Genomic DNA, 19,850 nt, shown 5'->3' with positions numbered 1-19,850 from the left:
GTGTCGTCCTTGGCCCCCATGCAACCCACGGTCTTGATGCACTCCAAAAATATACAATTTCTGGTGAGTCCCTATACAGTTACACATAGGGTAAACAAATCACAGTGAAATGTGTTAAATTGTGTTTGAGTGACGAACGGTTAAGTAATGAGAAATTCATTTACCGATGTTTAATTGTTAAGCGACGAAGTCACCCACGCATTTAATTTATGCATTTCACCGAGACATGGTGCGGCATTATTCCCCGTGAAACTAACATCGTGGCTTGAACTCCATTTTGTGTTGGCCTCTTGTTTTATTAAAAAGCCTAAAAAGATTAAAGACTTGGGGATGAATTTCCTCACAGAGGCAGTTTTGAAACTGCTTGGCATGAGGTTAAGGTTTCAGGGTCCGACTTCCCACACCGAATGTGTGAGAATTACAAGCATCTTTGCAGAAATGGTAAAAAAAAGTGTACGGTACTGTACTTTGGGAATTTTATTTATTTTATCTCTGGCTCAGATTTAGAACTACAAACAACTCCCCCCCCCCCCCCCCACTAATTTGATTGATTAGCGTGTAATATAATTTTGGTAGTACAAGGTGAATGTCGCAATACATATCTAGTGTGCATTTTTGTTGTTGCTGTTGTTACATGTTGAAGCATTATTAAACACATTAATCATCGTATAACCGTCGCAAGACGGCTTATGGTTGTCTCACCAATGCCAAAGACCCCCCACCCCTCCATTCCACAGATCTCGAAAGCTAAGCGGGTTGAGCATGCACAATGTTTGGATGGGTGGGTGTTCAACCACCCACGAACTGGCTACGCGGTGGACGGCAGTCCAGATATATCCTCTGTTGCACTGTACTTCTATGCCCCCCGCGCCTGCACGAACCCGCACTGAGCAGCGCGGTGGAAGTGTGGGACAATTGACCCCCTCGTGACCCCGCGCAGGTGTGATGGGCCCCCTCGTCCAGCAGTGGAGTGGCACAAATGACCTTTGCCGTCATCGCACGCATTGAGCGAGGCTTTAACGTTGTTCAGAAGCAGGTGAGACCCAGCAAATAGGCGACAACATCTAAAGTCGCGAGTCAAAAAAACAAGAGGGGGATGGAGGAGAGGGGGAGGAAATTATGATTATCGATTTTATATTGGCGGGACAACGCCGCCTTGCCTCGTATTTTATCTCAGCCCCTGGCGACCACCACGGCCGGTGGCCCGCCGTGATCGGTGCGAGAGAAGTCCAACAACAATGGGGCGGACAGAGCGAAGCGCCTCGCCGCAGCGAGCTGTGCGAGTGTGCGGGGAGGGGGGAGCTCTGACGAGAGAGACACAGAGAGAGAGATGCGTCACTCAGGAGAATTAATTCTCATTTAGAATTAATTCTTATTTTTTTTCCTCCTTTGCGGGATATTTTTTCTTCTTCTTTTATCTCTTTGCAACACATTTGTTTTATTATTATTATTGTAACGAAAAAAATTTGGGGGCCTGCGAACATCGCTCGCTCGTTTATTAAATTATTCGATTCGCCGAGCGGCGATTTCAGCAGCAGCAGCAACAACAGCAGCGGCGTCGGCTCCGCGCGCGCAGGAGGCGAAGAAAAGGGAAGACGAGCGCGAGACGCTCACGCGACGCCGCCTCGGCCAATGGGGGCGCTCGCCCGGCTCGCGGCCGCTGGCCAATGGGCGCGCGCGGCGGCCTTGCGCGAGCTCCTCCCTCCGCCTATATAAGGCGGAGGCCCCCTGGCCCCCACCTGGCGAGAAGCAGCAGCAGCAAAAGCGGACGGCTTACCACCTCCGTTCAACTCTCTTCCTTCTCTTCCCCTCTTTATTTTTTTTAAACTTCTCTCTCGCTCACATCTTTCACTCTTGCCCCCTCCCCCCCACACACACTTTCCACCTCTTCCTCGCTCTTATTCTTCTTCTTTCACTCTCATCGCCCACTCCACCGTCGAGTAACGGGGCAACTAGAAATAAATTTGGCTTCAAATAAGAGCACGGTAGAGGAGGAAATTTTAAACTGCAAGAGGGAAAAAAATCGTTGAGTAAATTGTTTATTTTATTGTAAACATAGAGGATTAACATTTTAAAAAATCGTTAAAAATCTTACTAAAGCAACGAACAGCAAAGCAAACTAGAATAATAATTTATAAATACTGTATTAACAGTACAGTACCTTAAGCCTAGTTTCAAAACGGGTTGCGGCCACCATTAGCTGCGCAACAATTCTAGCCAGAATAAATATCATCGTCATCAAACGCTGCTGCCTTCCCACAACCAGCCACGACCACCACAATCCCCGTCTTCCCCCCACCACCCCACCCACTGCTGGTCCAGTGCTTCTGAGTCGAGAGCGGGGCAGAGAAATCAGCTGCAGTCGACCAAGTCAAAAGAGACAAGAAGAATAAGCAGCACAATGGGTCTCAGGGAGCGCAAATCACCCTCGGAGACGGCTCTCGAATGCCAACAGGCGGTGGACAAGAGCGGACCGGAGTATGTGGACATCCTGGAGATTCCAGACCAGGAGGTCAACAAGAAGACATCTGCCAGCGAGACCAGCAGCAGCAACGGCGGTCCTCCTCCCTCCATCACCAGCAACGGCGCCGATTCCTCCGTCTCCAAGGCGACGGAGGACGATGACCTGAACAGCAGCAGCAGCGTCTCCTCTGAATCGGCTCCACGCCGAGTCGTGTGGAGGAACGTGATTCTCATGAGCCTCCTGCACCTGGGAGCTCTCTACGGACTGCTGCTGCTGCCCGTAGCTCACCCAATCACCTGGGCCTGGAGTAAGTTGTGACCACGTTCAACACATTTTTTGTATTTTTGCCACTGAGCTAGGTATGGTTGTTGTTGTTGTTTTTTCAGAAGCGACCTGGCCACAAATGGTAGCTCAATGAATGTGGCTGATTTGTGTGGATATTTCTAGCAACTCTATTCTCATCGCGTGGAAAAATCCACGGGGAGAATATGCAAACTACAAATATGCAGGCGTCAGGATCGGGATCGAACCCACGACCTCTTGTATACCTGGCTAGGTAGTTAACAGCTCGCCACGAATTCTGGTTCTTCTAGCTGTTAGTAGTGGGGATAACGTGAGAGGGAGAGTGCTTGGGAATTCATTTTAAAAGTGAGGTTTGGGGTGGACTTTTAATGGCATAAAGTGCATTTAAATAAATTATAGGGAGAAAGATTAAATATTACTTAAAATATTTTGAGGTCGACTTGTCATGGATTATAGGACAATTGAAAAAAATAGAAAGAACATCTCCGAAAAGAGCTTAGAAATATTTAAATTTAACCTCGGACTGGGCATGGCTTAATAGGCATTAATAAAAAATAACCTCGGAATGAATATGAAGTTCACTCAATGTTGTGGCTTAGAAGGCATCTTATTTGTTTATTAATGTTCCATAAATGTAATCATGTATTACCAGCTGAACCCATGAAAGGCAGAAAAAGGTTGCTGCAGATTATTCAAGCGCTATAGCGCTTCCAGAAATCAATACATGATGGCGGTAAATTTCACAATATTTGATAACTGTAATTATATACATTATAATAAATAATGTAACTTTTAAGAAAGCCTCTCGGAGCATCATGTGATGGATGATGTACCACCACCACCAACCGACGCTGACTATATTATTTGCACAGTGGTGGATTCGGGCCCTCCGGCATTGCGTGATGGGCTGGGCGGGAGAGATTGTTCGAGAACCGACACCGGCGCGCCTATTGACACCCCGTGCGGTAAAAACTGGAAGGCAGCAATAGCAGCAGCAAGCAAGCAACAAGCAACAATCAGCATCGCCACCGCGTTGGGTGCTGTTATAAACGCCCGCGCGCAGACTGCCACTGGCGTTTGGCGTGCCGTGCATGGCATGGCTGTGGCTTTTTTTTCTTTTGTGAAATGGTCTTTTTTGGATGGCTTAGGGTGGCCCTCGGCCCAACAATTAAGCTGTGTCGTAGTCGTTAAACAAATACGCCTCGGCTCCGTCATCGCAGAATGCAACGCAGAATTATTTTGGGAGAATGTTAAAACATTTCCCACAACTCAATACATGTTATCACACGTGGGTTTTTTAAAAGAAATATTTCACACATCTCTTTTACAGTATTCACGCCAGAAAGAATTGCGGTGGCTGCGTGCCAAAACTTACTGGCTTATGTAACAAACAAACAAATGCAGCTTGTGTAACACTGTACCTCATGCAATTCATACATGTCCTTGGTGAACTTCATATAGCCACGGTCCTGTTGTAACCGACCGTGCAGTAGTTTTGACCAGCTGCTCTTGCAAGCTACGAAGACAAACCCCATGCCCTGTAATGACCCGCATTTAGTATTCTAGGCCATGCCTCAACCTGCGCTGTTGTTCTTGTATTATTTATTGCAGAACGAATAATTTTAGATACGAGTTGATTTCCACTTGGTTACAGGCAGACAATGAACACCAAGATAGCCTAATTTTATTTGATTGCCTTCCTGATCGTGTTGCACATTTATTTGCCAGAAAAAAGATTGGCAGCCCCTCGTGTTTAAGCAGATTCACGTATACTCGTGTTTGTATTTCTTCAAACTGTTTGCAATTGGTCACCTCGACTTCTTTTGGCCAGATTGGGAATGGCATAACTAATGTGGTAAAACTCTCCAGTTTTTTCGGCAGGCATGGAGAATACTTGACATGCAGAGAGCGGTGCTTCAAGCAGCCACCCACTCCCTCTGCCCCTAACCTCATGGGTGCTTTAGTCCCACTGCTGTGTCGTCACTGGCTGTATTTGGTGTTCTGTGCCATTATATGTACAGTGAGCACTTTTCCAGTGGGAGCCCAAAGGGCCACCCCTCTATAACACTGTTGTGTGTGATATGTTCTGTATGCTTCATGCAGGGGTGTGGAATCTGACTTCATTTCGCCATGGCCACATGAGGCCTTGCGCTTAGAAATGGCCGGCAAATGATATTATGAATCCATCACCGTAAGCAAGCATCTTGGCCACACGAGCCGGGTTCTAGAGGGGAATATTTTCGACCTCATAACTCTTTCTAAATCCAGCAGCCCCTGGCCACCTGTTGAGAACCCTACCTTTTTTTTCGTTATTGAGTAATGGAAAGGTGTGCGTGTGTGATTGTATGGCCGGCTGTAGGTATTCAAATGTCCTATTTGGCCCTTGGTAAGAGAAAAGGTTCCCCCCACCTCTGATGTAACGGCGTTTCGCGTCACGCGCTGTTTTCATTCGGAGCGCCATCCGCTGTGCCCATGCTGCCCCGCCTAACCCGCGTTGCTGTGTGGCGTGCGGTGCGCAGCGTGGTTCTGCTTCACGGTGAGCGCACTGGGCATCACTGCGGGCGCGCACCGCCTCTGGAGCCACCGCTCCTACAAGGCCTCCTTGCCGCTGCGGGCTCTGCTCGCCGTCGCCAACTCCATGGCCTTCCAGGTGAGGGTGCGCTCAGGCTGCCTCGCCAACGCCGCCGCCACCGCCGCAAGCGACCGGCCATCTCCGCCGCACCTCCACCACACCTCCACCACACCTCCACCACACCCCCACCTCACCTCCACCACACCTCCACCACACCTCCACCACACCCCCACCACACCTCGTCATCGCATTTCACTCAGGGACTTCTCTATCACATTCCACTAATGAGCATCTTGGAGGTGGAGACTTCGTCATCGGGCAGCACGGTGATTCACCTTGTCACACACCGTCTCACACTTTCCATCTGCCCTCTGGTTAACATCATTTGCCCAGCCCTAGCAAGGAACCTTCATAATGAGTGGCTTTCAAATTCGACCCTTCCATACAACTTTCCCTCACACCCCCCCCCCGCACCTTCAATTAGCACGGTTGGCTATGAACAGTGCGAAATCAGTTCAACATAAATACATACGTGCGGGTACCCATCATTGCCCCTTTGTTGCTTGCCTAATGATGTCTCAGCTGAATGGCCGTTGGGGGTTCAGGTTTTCCCTCGTAAGACATCCCTTGCCTCACTGACCCATCTTGCCAGACAGTCACACTGCAACGCTGGATATTGACGTATTTACAAGTGTTGACTCGTCACCTGGGTGGCACTTTAGTCCAGCTCAACATTTTGTTTTCCGCCCTTGAACCCCTCAGTGATGGTGTTTGCACCTTAAATGTTGCAAGTTAATTCTGTGAAATTATTTACCAGTTGGAATAGCAGATAAAGAAATCAGCGGTGTTGTTTGAGCATCACTGCCAGAGGGCAGGGTGACGTTTCACTTGTTGAGTGATAACGGGCTGTTTGTAGGTCTCGATAACGTTTTATTGCGCACTCACTTGTCCTGCCAATTTATCCAGTGAAGAGGGCAAGTCTGGCTGTGGCTTGACCTAGAGTAACTTGACTGTGACATCATAAAAGTATGTTGTTAACAGCTGGTACATTCCATTGCATCACATGTCTTACAAAGCAGTTTTTGATGAGCTCATTAACAAACTGTCGAGAAGAAAATATTCTAGTCCTTGACTATAGGCAGAGCTTAGGAATGTGATGGCAAGAGCAGTTAGGCAAATTGGATATTTGGAATAGAATGACAGGAAAGCACTAGAATATATCAAGACGAAAAGGTTGAAATAGGTGGGACACGCGCAGGATGCTTCGAGGGCAGGTTGCTGAGACAGGATATTGGGAGTGGTACCCAAAGGTCTGTGACCAAACCGAAAGAGCGCTGAAACCAGATGGTGGGATGAAGGTAAAAGCAGGCCTTGGAAGGCAGACGTCAACTTTGTAGCAGCTGTAGGATCTAGCAGAAGGATGAAATAAACGGTGATATTTTGTGGCACGCTAGCGATATGTTAACTACTTTGCCGGGTATACAGGAGAGGGCATGGGTTCGATTCCGACCCAGACACATGTATATTTGGAGTTTACATGTTCTCCACCGGAATCACGTGGATTTTTCTCCGGGTCCTCCGGGTTTTCCCTCCACATTTAGAAACACGCGTTTAGAGTATTTGGCTGCTATAAATTTCCACTTGATAAGGCACTTCGTTGAGCTATGATTTATGGGCAGGTCGCTTCTGAAAAATAACTAAATAACTATATAGGGAAGTGGTAAAGTAAAAAAATAATTTAGTTTAGTAAATAGTTTATTTTGTGGCATCACTGGCTTTGACCTTGATAATCTCCACTGGATTCCTCACTCCAATGATATTGAAGATAGCATTTGATTTCCTGTATTTGCAATAACCTGCTGTTCAAACACTGGCGTGCTTTGCTTAATATCTGTACTGGTTATTATCATTATCATCACGAACTCTAAAGACCAGATGAAGACACACTCTCCGAGGGGGTCTGGGGTGCAAAGTACATTACAAAATGTCTAAGCACGGCAAAAAAAAAACCTGGCCAAAAGTTATACAGCTAAAGATAACCTGTCATAATTGCTTGTTAAATCGATAGAAGTGCTGCGTTGTTGTTAAATGTAACTTATGAAACCGCCCACACCCACCACCGACTCTTAATTAGAATTGGCTTCAGTTGAGCCCTCACCAAAATTTATTAATTCTCATTCTGTGCCCATTCGAGACATTGCCTGAATTTGTCTCCTATCAACCTCTGTGTTATTTACCAAATCTGACATTGCAAATCACAATGATTCACCATGCCTTTGAATTGCATAGCCGCCCATTAATCAGTGGTGGGGGCAAGCCACCCAATCGTTAGCCTCGACGTGACCACAGAGCCATTGGCCGATCGCGCCCCGGTGGGTTTGTGCACCAACTCGTTAGTGGGTTTGAGTGCTTCCTGCATTGATTGATATATTAATCAATCACCCTTGATCTCAAACATCAAATGCTTTTTTTTGCCAGCTATTTCTCTGTACAACACACACCAAGGTAAAGAAAATGCACAGGAAAAAATAAACATGAGATTGTTTTTCCACCCCGATAAATACAGTTTCTCCTCCGAGATTGCATGCTCTCCCTTTAAACAAAAGCCCTTTTGTTAACATGTGGGAATCTAAAGCCGCGCGTGTGCCTGCGTACGTGCGCGTGTGCCTGCGTACGTGCGCGCGTACGTTCACATCTGTACAGTGCTGATGTGTGTGGGCGTGAGGGCAAGCGCTTGCCAGAATGGCGCAAGCAGCATCATCGTGACCCGTTGCCAGGGCCGATGCACATCCTCTTTATGGTACCAATCTGTACTTGGCAAGCCGCCCTGGTACAGTTGTGCCATGGGGTGGTTGCGCTAACCCATTGTACCGTGCCGCGATGAGATTGCAGCACTATCCCCTGTTGGGCATTATTGAGCTATTGTGTGCTCCGCTACGCTCAAGCGCTTTGTTGTGCGTTGTGCCATCCTGTTTGCAATACGCTGTGCCGTGAATTGTGCGAAGAGCGAGGTGCGCTGTGCTGTGGGTGCCAGAGGGTGTGCTGATTGGCATTGCTCTTTTTAATGTATTGTCCCGGGGTGCGCGATTTAGCATTGGGTGTTGTAATAAATGGGTACTTTTTCTCCCTTACTAATCCAACCACATTCGCATCACCGGTATAGTCGATAAATACAGCGTACACGCTGAATCACAGACACGAAAATCTATGCATACAAGCGACGGATATTTCTGTAACGATTTGCAACAGGCATTTTGTGTGTGGCGTGATCACTCGACCTTTCCAGGCAAAACATCAAATGTGGAAATTGTCGAAACCGTGCTGCTGCGCAGGGCCAATACTGCACACAGATCTGCGATTTTTAGATGTCTCGCTTGTGCGTGCGTGTGTAAAACAAAAATCAAAAGCGGATAAAAAAAATCCTAACCAATACAATTGGGATTCACGTAGCAGCGAGGGCGTGGGGGAGAGGTTTTCTAAACACAGAGCTGTGCACGCTGCCAGAGAAAGCCCGGATGTCATGCGCTCCAGGCCACATTTGCCGAGTGGCTCGCTGGGCCGCACAGGCGCCTTGCAGCCTCACAAATTGGGGGGGCGGGGGGGGGGGACTGATGTTGAGCTGAGCTTTTACATGCCCGGTGCCTATCGTGAAGGGGGTGGGTGCACGTCTCATTATTTTTATGAATACTGCCCAGAGTCAGATGTTGCACAATAATCCGACGGTTCTTATTTTTTTTCGAATCGTTGTCTCTGGGTTTCGCAGCACACAGGGCACCTCAGCAAATGTTGCTTACGTAACCAATACTGGACAAGTTCGATATTAAAAGAAGGTTTTGTAAATAAACTGCTGGGTCAGATTTAATTTATTTTGTTTATACGGGGAGAAAGTCAGTGGTGGGGTTGGCATTTTGGGGAAAACAAAACAACTGCCTGCCAAATCACACACAGACAGTTTCAGCACAAGTATTTCAAAATGCATCCATCGTGATTCAACGATCTTTTTATCCACTTCACCATTCTCACTATCTGTGTCTTTGCGAACATTTTTATCGCAAGCGTTGTCACCTTTGCCACAATCGCGTCCATCGTTGAAGTCACGTCAGCTCGCGTTCGCTCGTGGTAATTTTTGTCCCACATTTGCTTCGTTGATCGTGAGTGGGGCCTTCGCAATACACTTTGCGGGAACCTCGGTGGAGAGATGTTAACTCCCTCACCTGGTATACAGGAGGTCATGGGTTCGATGCCGACCCCTGATGCCTGTGTATGTAGAGTTTGCATGTTCTACCAATTGTCGTGTGGATTTTCCTACGGGCTCCTCCAGTTTCCCCCTCCACATTTATAAACAACATGCGATTTAGAGCATTTATTTGCTTTGCATTTCCATGTGATAAGCCACTTCATTGAGCTATCATGGCCAAGTCGTTTCTGAAAAAGAGCAATATAGCTCAGGGGGCCTTACCTGGTAAAATAAAAATAGTAATAATTTTTATATAGTTTTTGGCCCCAATTGGGTGTTCAAGATGGAGGTGGCATTGGGGCCTGTCTAGTGACGATATTGCTCCTCACATTTCCCTTTCTTTGTAAAAATGCTTTCTTTCACCTACGTCGTTGCAACATCTCCCGCATCAGAAACGTTCTCGACTCTTCCTGCTGCCGAGATGGTACGCGAGCTTGGTCTTTAAAACTTCTCCACAACCTGCCCCACATATCGATCTTACCTCATTTCTGCCGATACAGTCCTGTGACAAATCCCCATTATCAAAACTGAAATTTTATTACAAACAAATTATTTGGTTGTCACTCACTTTCCTATTCTGCCCCCCTCAGTCTGGAACTCCCTTCCCCTCCATCAATTTAACACCCACGGTCCCAATCTCATGTTTAGCACCCGCCTCTTCTCACAGGTGCTTGAGAGCAGTGCCGCGGGGATCGTACGGTGGTCAAGGTCCCCCGGCCAGAGCCCCCAGAACCTCGCAGCGCCAAATGTATTTCCCACTTTCCAACTCTCCTCACCTTCCCTGGCCACACCCAATAATTAACCTCCCCCGTTGTCGGAAGACCTCTCCATTCATATCCCCCTCACTCCCCGCCCCCCACTTTCCCCTCTCCTTCTCTGTCCTTTCTTCCTCGACCACTTCCCTACTCGCCCCTTTTCATCGTAGCAGGCGTTTATTTATTCATTTTGCACTAATGCCTTCTAAGCTATTTTAACCAATTCTTAAAATTCAGTTTTTCTTAATGATGCTTTATCACGTCTCAAACGTTCTGAGATGCTCTGGTGTGAATTGAGCTCTATCAAAAACTGAATTGTTATAGTCCATCAGAACAATATCCCGTAGTGGCTGTCAAGCACACACAATCTGCTCCATGACTGTGCTTCACAGAGGTAAGTCTTTGAGGAGCCTGGCGATTGATGCCCAGTCTCTGGGGGCTATTCGCCAAAATATTCAGTGACCAAGTCCCCCTCGTCCAAGAAAGACTTACCGAGGAGTTTGTAGCATGCGAGGAGAAACAGGAAATACCCAGAGAGAGCCCATGCACACGAGAGGCTAACACTGAAGTGCCCCCCACACACGGGGTCATGAACCAGCTTGCCGTGCTGCCATCTCATGGCGACCCTGCAGTTCGGCAGACTGGCACGTGCACAGCACATGCTGGAGACCTGTGTGATCCACCCTCCCTGCCTCAGTGACGCGTCGGGTTGCATTCCCCGCACAGCAGCGTGCGCAGTATTTCTGTACGTCACCTCCCGCGGTGTTTTCTTCAATTGCCATTTGTACATTGTTGATCGCAAACTGCTGGCGAGGCAGTAAACAAAACAAAAAAATTGAATTGCTCTGTTGGTTGCTGGGGGGGTTTTCTTTGTGCGCGACGATTGTGGCTGTTTGTGTCACGCCACCCCACTTGCCGTGGTTCTATCCCGCGTGCTGCGTGCGACGCTCGCAGTCTGCACGATGTGCGGGGCTCGAATGCTTTTTGTGATTTTCCTGCACGTGCGTGCGTGCGAATTTGGGTTACGCGCGTTTTAATGTTTTGTTTGCGAGCGTTGGTTTTGTCGGTTGTGTGTGCCGTGTTACAATTGTGCTGTTTCTGCTGCTCCCGGTTTACGCCTGCAGTCCAGCTTTCAGTCTCATTCACTTGTAAATTAGGTTTGTGTTTAAAAAGCAAATCGGATGATCTATTGCTGTTGATTTGTAGGCTGCGGTTGCTGAAGTGGTCTGTGCCTTGGGGACTGCAGTGGTAGAAGCTGGACTTAAGAGTCAGGGCTAGCAACCAAGGCTTTAAAACCCAGACTGAGTAATACCCTACAACAGTTTGACAATTGGTATAGTTTGGGTTCACTGTTTTATGTTTTTTTTCCCTTTTCCTATGCGAAGCGTGCGGAAACCATGCAGCGGTATGACAATCGACGTCGAACTTATATCGAATACAAATCATAAATATGAATTTCTAACACTCGCAATGCGATGCATGTATCATGGGCCTAAATTTGTATTTTGGTGGATGAATCAATAATTGCATTCCTTCTCCTTTGTCAGAAACTGCTTTCACGCTCAATTTCAGATGCACATCAAAATTCTCTCGACCGTTCTGGCACCTTCCAAATTTGGCTCGCGAAGTGCCCGTAGCAGACAGCTCCACTTGAATCATCACTAACGGTGTCGTCATTATCGTCATGGCTGTCCATCACGATTCCATTCCCCGCTTCATAATAAATACGTGCCGGCTGTGCACACCGGTTGTGTGGGACGAGGGAGGAGCACCCGGCAGCGTGAGGATGCTTGAACCACCACACATAATGGGGACTGTTAACGCAACTTCATCTATTTGTGGACAATGTAACATTTGGTAAATGTGCTCGACTGTGGCATTGGCAAACACTACAGTTGGAGTATGACGTGAACAGCCACTTGGAAAATGCCGTGTAATATTATGAGCAGCAAGATATCTCACTGCTGGGCTCTCCAGATGTCTGCACATTTCAATTAAGCGTCTGTACTCATTTATAAAGCAACGGCGATCATTACCGGCTGGTGTAAACAGCTGGACTTGGTGATAGGTGCCTGATGGGTGGTTGGAGAATTAGCATGCTGCAGTGCCCACCGTGGATATTTACCCATCATTCGCATGCTTTTTGAAGAGCGCCTCCCGAAAGTAGAGTCTTTGAGCATGCGCTGGATAACACGGTTTTATTGTAATCGGTAGGCTTGATGAGCGGGGGACGAACGGCCATGCCACTTGCTTGTGAAAGCAGGGGGGGGTGCATGTCGCACCTCTTAATGCATAAATTAAGGAGCCCATCGCCCAGGAAGATTCTGAACTGGTGGGCAACGGCGCACGCGGTGCACCGCTAACCGCACCGCAGCACATAGCGACGTTTGTTTGTCTCGCTGAAACCCGACGTGAGTAATGACTCAACATTGTAATGGATTATATAATATTGCAGTTTGAAAGCACGGCCCCAGATGCACTAATACACTGTGCCTGGAGTGGAAGTGAATGCGTCGGTGTGCTTCACAGCTTTGTAAATCAGCCTGGGTCACTGATGAAGTCCATATAACCACTCGATGCTCTCTTCACCATTACTACAGCCTCTGCTACATTATTAAGGGGATATATTTCCCATAGCTTCTGTACGGTTCGGTCCTCTATCCAACTGAGCCTTTGAATGGTCTTCAGTATTACGAGTTTATAACGCCAGTGTTTCATTGCCAATGTCTTTGGTTGTCCTTCTGCCTGTGACCAAGTCACCTGGAACACACACAATCTCGTCGGTTGTCGGAAACTCAGCAAGATTGGCCTGGACCATCCTGAAATGGGTGGCTATCATGCACAACAGGTTGTTTATTGGCTGCGGGGCCTACCTGGTGGACAGTGCAGCAAAATCCATTGTTGAACTGTACATCTATGCTCCCTGCCCTCACCAACTGCGGTGAACAGCGTAGTGGAGTGTGATCAAACAGCCCCTAGGGCTTGCATGGCATGGGTAGAGCTGCGTGAGTGGGTGTACATGCTTCGTGGTACGACAGAGCAGGTAGCGTTCTCTGCACGCAGTGCCGTCTGTGACACGTAATGTTTACACGAGTCGGTGTTTGTGGATATTTTTACGGACTGGTGATTCATCGGCTGCCTGCCGACGGTGCCCGTGACGTCTTTCCGGTAGCTCGGAAGACGATGCGGCATGGTGGCACATGGCTGCAATCCAAGCACTCTTGGAGGCAGGGTTGGTGGGTTGCACTGAGAAAATCAATGTGCAGTGAGACTCCCAAAACTCGTGCATGGATGGCCAGGTGATGGCAGTACAAAGATGTCTTTGCAGACATTTGGGTGTTATCTCTTCACATGCATGGGTTTTCGCCATTCACTATTTCCTCCTGCATGCAAAAAATGTACTGCATTATGCAAGATCCTGCTGAATAAGAATCAAATCTCCATTAGACGTTTTTGTATAAATTTTGTATAAATACGAGATATTATTAATTGTATAGATTTGTGGATTGGAGCGACGGAACAGTGGTTTTAGCGCACTGCAAGGAAGGTGAATTTGCGGCGAACCGAGTTTAATTCCCGCCCACGGCTAACACGAGGAGGCCCCTCCAACTTCATCAACCGTCACTGACCGGTATGGTGAAGTATGATCGTACAACCCCCCTTTAACTAACGCAGTGTGGCAAGACCTTCATCCAGCCAGCAGTGGCTTGACAAATGACTACAAATTCTAAATTGAATATGCATTTTTTTAAACAGAGGATCATTCTTGTGCGCTAAATGCGTAGTTGTGCGTAACGGTCTTGGTCTTTTTTTTTATCCGTCCATTTTTCTCCTCCGGCTTCTTTCGCGGCAGACTTCGTCTCCGCTGACACGCCGAGGTGCTCGTCGCCAGGGCAACGGCACGTGCCGCTTCCCCTCCCGAGCGCCGGTATCGGATGCGATGCCATGCCGGCTCCTTATTAGTTATTACCTGCCTCGGTCCGTCTCTGTCGTGGAGACTGCGGCCGAAGAATGACGGCGGAGGCGGCTGCTATACAGTAACAACAGCCACCACCTCCCGTCGAAAAACAACATCGTTGTGCGGACTCTTGAGAATATTCAAGTGCTTTACGCTTGTCGAGTACCAACAACAGCGTGGTAATCGGCTCGTTGGAGCTGGTGATTTAGGAGAAGAAGAACCACCTCCTCGGTGCGTTTTTTGTAAACGTCAGCTGACGCGGCGTTAATCCGGCAGGGATATAACAAGTCGCCTCCACGATTCCATTAATTGGCGCGAATCGGACGGTGGGGTGATGGGGGTGTTAGGATTCAATTCGCAATTCCATTGTTTTGTTGTCATTGCAGAACACGTCGAAGCTATAGTGGCATGAGCATATATATATATAAAATATATACACATTTAAAATAATTGATCAGCGTTACTTAATTGGTGAATAAATTATTGGATGAGTGAATGGGTGAGCGCATTAATTGGTGAGTGGGTGAGTGTGTTGTTCTGTGCTGCAGTGCGGATGAGACCGAGTCCTTGACATGGGTATCGGAATCTACACGTCGCTACAAATCTCCAAGCAGATCAATGATTGAAAGTGGGATCTGTCTGCGATCTGAGCAACTGGTTATAGGTTGGAGGAGATGGTGGTGTCGTTGATAGAATGGGGTCTCGATAATAATTAGACATTCAAACAATGCGCTATCATATTTTATGATGTGCTTTTTTACTCCTTTTAAATATTTAATTTTTTAAGTATACCCACTTCATGCATCATTATTCATGCGACGCAATGATTGTTTTAGGTGATAATTTCGTGAAAGGCAATATCCTAAATAAAGATTGATGGTTAAAAGTATTAATGATAGATTAGGACCATTTTACAATCCACTGCTGAATGATGAAGGCCTTGCCACCTCATGGCATTACTCCACCACACTGAGCAATGTGGGTTTTTTAAATTGTTTGGGATACCCAGATTTGGATCATATTTCACTCGCCACTGATACTAACCGTGGCTGGAAATCAAACTCGGGTCACTGGGCTCATAGCGCAGTGGGCTAAACCACTCCATCAGCCGCTCCACCCCCAGCGTCTTGTCATAGTGGCTGGAACAACCTTCAGTGTTTCACATGCAAGATTATCCATCGCGCCTGGGTGTCACAAGGGCCGTAAGCCCTAGCTCCCCGGTGACTTATCCCACCTGCCCGACTCGCTTTGATGAGCCCAAGGCTCAACTCAAGTTCACGCGAATTTAAATCTTCCCATTTAAACCGAACCACCCAGAGCAGCAGCTGCTGATGAGAGCTGAGAGCGTGGCTGCATGTGGTTGAGCCGTTCAATGAGAGCTTTCCACGTAAAGAGGTACATTCTTTAAAGTTCATATTTCTGCTCGAGTTGGTGCGACTTCTTCAGCATTTCGAACACCAGCTGACAATTGGCCTGTTTTGTGACCAGTCTAAAATGTGCTTCGTATCCTGGAGCTCATCACGCACGATGGTGCTGGCTGGAGCAGTGTTGTCTTTGCCCGTGTTCTCTGGGCCTGGGATAGGTATATTGAGATGCGCGCGTGTTGTGTTTGACGGTGTGCTGTTTGTAATAAGCGCCTTGCCTTGATGATGATGATGAAAGGTCCGGTGTTTGCTTTGCCTCCAAATTGCCTTTTGTGTGTGTACGTACGTTGAACCACTTTCGCACCGTACGTATCCAACCGCGCTAATCGGAGGTGCAATTAGTGTTGCTGCGCGCGTGTTGTTGAGCGCGTTGCTTTTGTCATCGCAGCACCGTGACATCGACTAGGTTATCTCTGCCACGGGTAGATCTGCTGGCATTTATATTGTCCTGTTCTGTTTACGTGACAAACCTTACTAATTGGCTGTGGCGGGTGGTGGCGGGTTTAATGACACATTTATATTTATGCGATCTAACCCAAAAAACCCCCCCTCTATGTTGACATACAGCACGCAATGTATTTTATGTTAATACAAATAAGATGTAATCTTGACAACGGTCTGTTTTGCCACCAATAAGAAGTGACGTAATGTAACCTTCACGCGGTTTCGGACCGGTGTTATCTTGACATGTAAACTCTGGACTGTTCTCAACTTATCAGCTCATAGCCTGTTAAAACATCTTCTGCTGAGTTGCCTGACGTTACAGGCAAGGGTAAAGCAGTTTGGAACCCATTCAGCTGTGTAATTAGGTACAGTGGTTTATTGTTGTTGTTTTGTACAATCAGTGCGTGGAATGTAAATATCTGTTGTTGTATTTAGTGGCATGTTATACAAAAGTGCATTTTTCCCTCCTCTTAATTTACACAGTTTTAATTGGCAAACTAAATGAAAATGTTCCACTTGAGATACTTCCCGCAAATGTGCCACATTTTTTGTTATTCCAAGTGGAGACCCTTGTTCTCTCGACGGACTCTCACCTGGACATAAACGAGGGCCATCGGTCGATCCACTCACTCACTGCTTGCGAACTCTGCTCACCCTTAGGCGTCTGCTGCTCGTTCGACCGCGTCTGACCGGTGGTGTTTTTTTCTCGCCTCGTGTGTGTGTGTGTGCGCGTGTGTGCTTGCCGCGGCTCTAGAACGACATCTTCGAGTGGTCACGTGACCACCGCGTGCACCACAAGTTCTCGGAGACCCACGCCGACCCGCACAACGCCAAGCGCGGCTTCTTCTTTTCCCACGTGGGCTGGCTCCTCCTGCGCAAGCACCCCGAAGTCATCACCAAGGGCAAACGCCTCGACCTCTCGGACCTGGAGAAAGACCCCATTGTGCAGTTCCAGCGCAAGTACGTCAACCGAGGCGCGACAAGGGGAAGGGGTTTATTCTCCGCTTTCGAACTCCGCTTGAAAGCGTTAATAAGTTATCTCTGTCTGACTGGAGTGCAGCAGGGGCGATGGGTCATGGTAACACTCGTAAAGATTATCCCAACGGTGATAAAAAAAAATTGTTTCAAGTTGTGTTGCTATTTGGGACCTACCCTACAGATTAACGAGCCACATTAACCAGAGCAAGGACGCCCAGATCTTGGCAGGTGAAACAAAACATAAAATGGCGTTAAATGGATAAGGCCGTTGGGCCAAGGCACCCTTGGTCACATGCGGTGGCTCTCACTTTACACGCGACGTCACCGCGTCACGTCGCACGTTAGTGCACCGCATAACGTCGTCGCCCCTTTGTGCGGCTGAGAAGGTGACATCCTTGCCGTCGATGAAACACTTTCGAGGGCAAAAGCGTGTTGGAATGCGTTACGGAATCCGCGTGCGTGATAATTTTTCCTTTTTTGCCAAATGTTAAGCCGTGATCACCGCTCGTAGTTAGTGGAGGTTTTTACGCTTGTGAGTAATTCCACGGGCCAGATGGGGCAAAAACGTGTCACGTCGCGTCGCTCGCAAGCACGCACGCGGCACGTTGGAAGAGAAACGCAATCCACGTGTCGGGCTAAAAGGGGATCGCGTTGGTATGAGCAGATCCACAAAAGAGCAGGCACTGCAGTGGAGGTTGTAGAAGGGGTGTGGGCGATGGGGCGAGCGAGGTCGCTGGACATGATAGAAAGAGCCCCCTTCACTGGAGCCATTTTGCCCGGGCACCGCGTGTAGTTTGCTGCCCGCGTGTCACCGTGTCCCTGATTTCCAAGTGCGGTCTGCTCATCCTAGGGGGTGTGTTGAGCATTTATTCTCTCCAGCCTTGACCACTACGTACGAGATGCCCTCGGTCGTGTATGGTGGTGGTGGTGGTGGTGGGGTCGCCCGAGGTCGTGCATGGTGTCGAAAGCTTGGGAGGTGGAATGCTCAACCGCATTTGGATCACGAGCAGTGGCCGAAAGCTCGCATGCTGTGCCCACAACGTCTTAGATTTTACACAAAATCCCACTCCTCATCTCTCTCCTGCCCCCTTCCACCTCTCTGTCTCTTCCCCCCCCACCCCCCAAGGTACTACAAGCCCTCCGTTGTGATCATGTGCTTCATCGTGCCCACGTTGGTGCCCTGGTACTTCTGGGGAGAGACCATTCACACCGCCTTCTACCTGGCGGGGCTGCTGCGGTACACGCTGGCGCTCAACGCCACGTGGCTGGTCAACTCGGCGGCGCACATGTACGGCATGCGGCCCTACGACAAGACCATCAACCCGCGGGAGAATCGCTTCGTCACCATCAGCGCCATCGGTGAGGCCGCGCCACATTGAGGCGCGCCGCAAAAGTGGTTTGAGCAGTAATCGATTGTCATTCGTATTTATTCACCCCCTGGCAAAAGAGACATCATGAATGAGTGGTCACGATTTGACGCTGCGATTTGATTCGAGGGTCGATTGCTTCAGCACCAGCTGGTACTGTCTGTCTCATTCTGTCTCATTGCCTTAATAGCTTAAAGGTAACAGGAGAGTTTGAGCGAGCGCATCCTAAACGCTTGACGTCAGCGCTGCTGTCCTTCCCCCGCACCTCCGATTAGCACGGTTGACTACGTACTTTGCGAAAAAAGTGCAGCATACACACGTTCATACGCCGGCAAAGATTGCGCGACACCTTGGGGCTCTCATCGATGGCGAGCTCTCGCTATCTTCCCACGTACCTCCCCTCTCTGCAGGACCTTTCGCCTCCTCCCACCTTTTCTTTCTCCCCAGCTGCCGCCGAGACACTCGCCCGTGTCACCGTCGCGTTACGACTCCACCACCGCAAACTCTCCCCTCCTCTGTGGCCTCCCTAAAATTGGTCATCTCCACAAACTCCAGATGTGTTTTCCAAACCGCCACGGGCCAGACTCCTCGCCTCGCACCCACAAATGGGACCATGTCACACTGGATCCTTTCAACGAGACCTGTTTGTTGTGGGCAACTTTGGAATAATTTTTGGCCGGTTTTCTTAGAGGCTAAGTCGCTAACAGCAGCACGACGCTGCAGTAAAGTTTTGTTACAGGAGAGCTGTCGCTGCCCCCCTGTTACAGACAGATGTATAGGCAAACAGAGGTAATGAATAAACACTTTCAACCCGAGTTTAAAATCAATGCCTATTAGTAAAATGTATTTTTCTAATTAACAAAATGAAAGAGTGAAGGGGGGATACGTCTCTTATAAGTACAAATGTTTAATTTACAGAGTGATGTCACCGTGGCATCTGTGTCAGGCTGGGTGCAATTTGAGGCTTCTTTGTATGCGCTCACACGCGTGTGTGTATCTGCACGAGGGGAGTGACAGTGCAGTGGTTAGCACGCTGCGCTACGAACCCAACGACCCAACTTTTATTGTCACTCATGACCAGATAACAGTGGCGAATATTTGAACCGGTCCTAGGCCATGGCTAGGTCGAATCGGCATCAAATGAGTACCTGATTGTGTATGTACAAACTTCAGACCTGGGGAGACAAAGGCGGTCGGGTACGGTGTTGGCCTCCCACCGACATTTACATTTTAGTGCTGCCTATTATCTCATTCCACCTGAAATTATCACGTGGTGTCAAAGTGCAGTTAGCCTCACGCGTATATACTTTTGACATTGCTGCTGCCACGTCACGGAGAATGGCAGCGG

The 19,850-nt window shown here is 48.3% G+C and overlaps 1 protein-coding gene across 1 annotated transcript; it reads left to right on the top strand.

Annotated features, from left to right (window-relative positions):
• The first annotated feature begins 1,743 nt into the window (after positions 1-1,743).
• LOC133350717 (acyl-CoA desaturase-like) lies at positions 1,744-18,529 on the top strand. Its single transcript, XM_061565376.1, has 4 exons — positions 1,744-2,771; positions 5,287-5,417; positions 16,912-17,117; positions 18,262-18,529. Exons 1-4 carry the CDS (start codon positions 2,402-2,404, stop codon positions 18,512-18,514), a joined length of 960 nt encoding a protein of 319 aa, XP_061421360.1. The 5' UTR covers positions 1,744-2,401; the 3' UTR covers positions 18,515-18,529.
• The last annotated feature ends 1,321 nt before the right edge of the window (positions 18,530-19,850 follow it).

This window comes from Lethenteron reissneri, chromosome 34 (assembly GCF_015708825.2).
Source record: "Lethenteron reissneri isolate LAM-NWPU_2019-01 chromosome 34, ASM1570882v1, whole genome shotgun sequence".
In the NCBI taxonomy this organism is placed as follows: domain Eukaryota; kingdom Metazoa; phylum Chordata; class Hyperoartia; order Petromyzontiformes; family Petromyzontidae; genus Lethenteron; species Lethenteron reissneri.
This window is presented reverse-complemented; position numbering and strand designations above follow the sequence as displayed.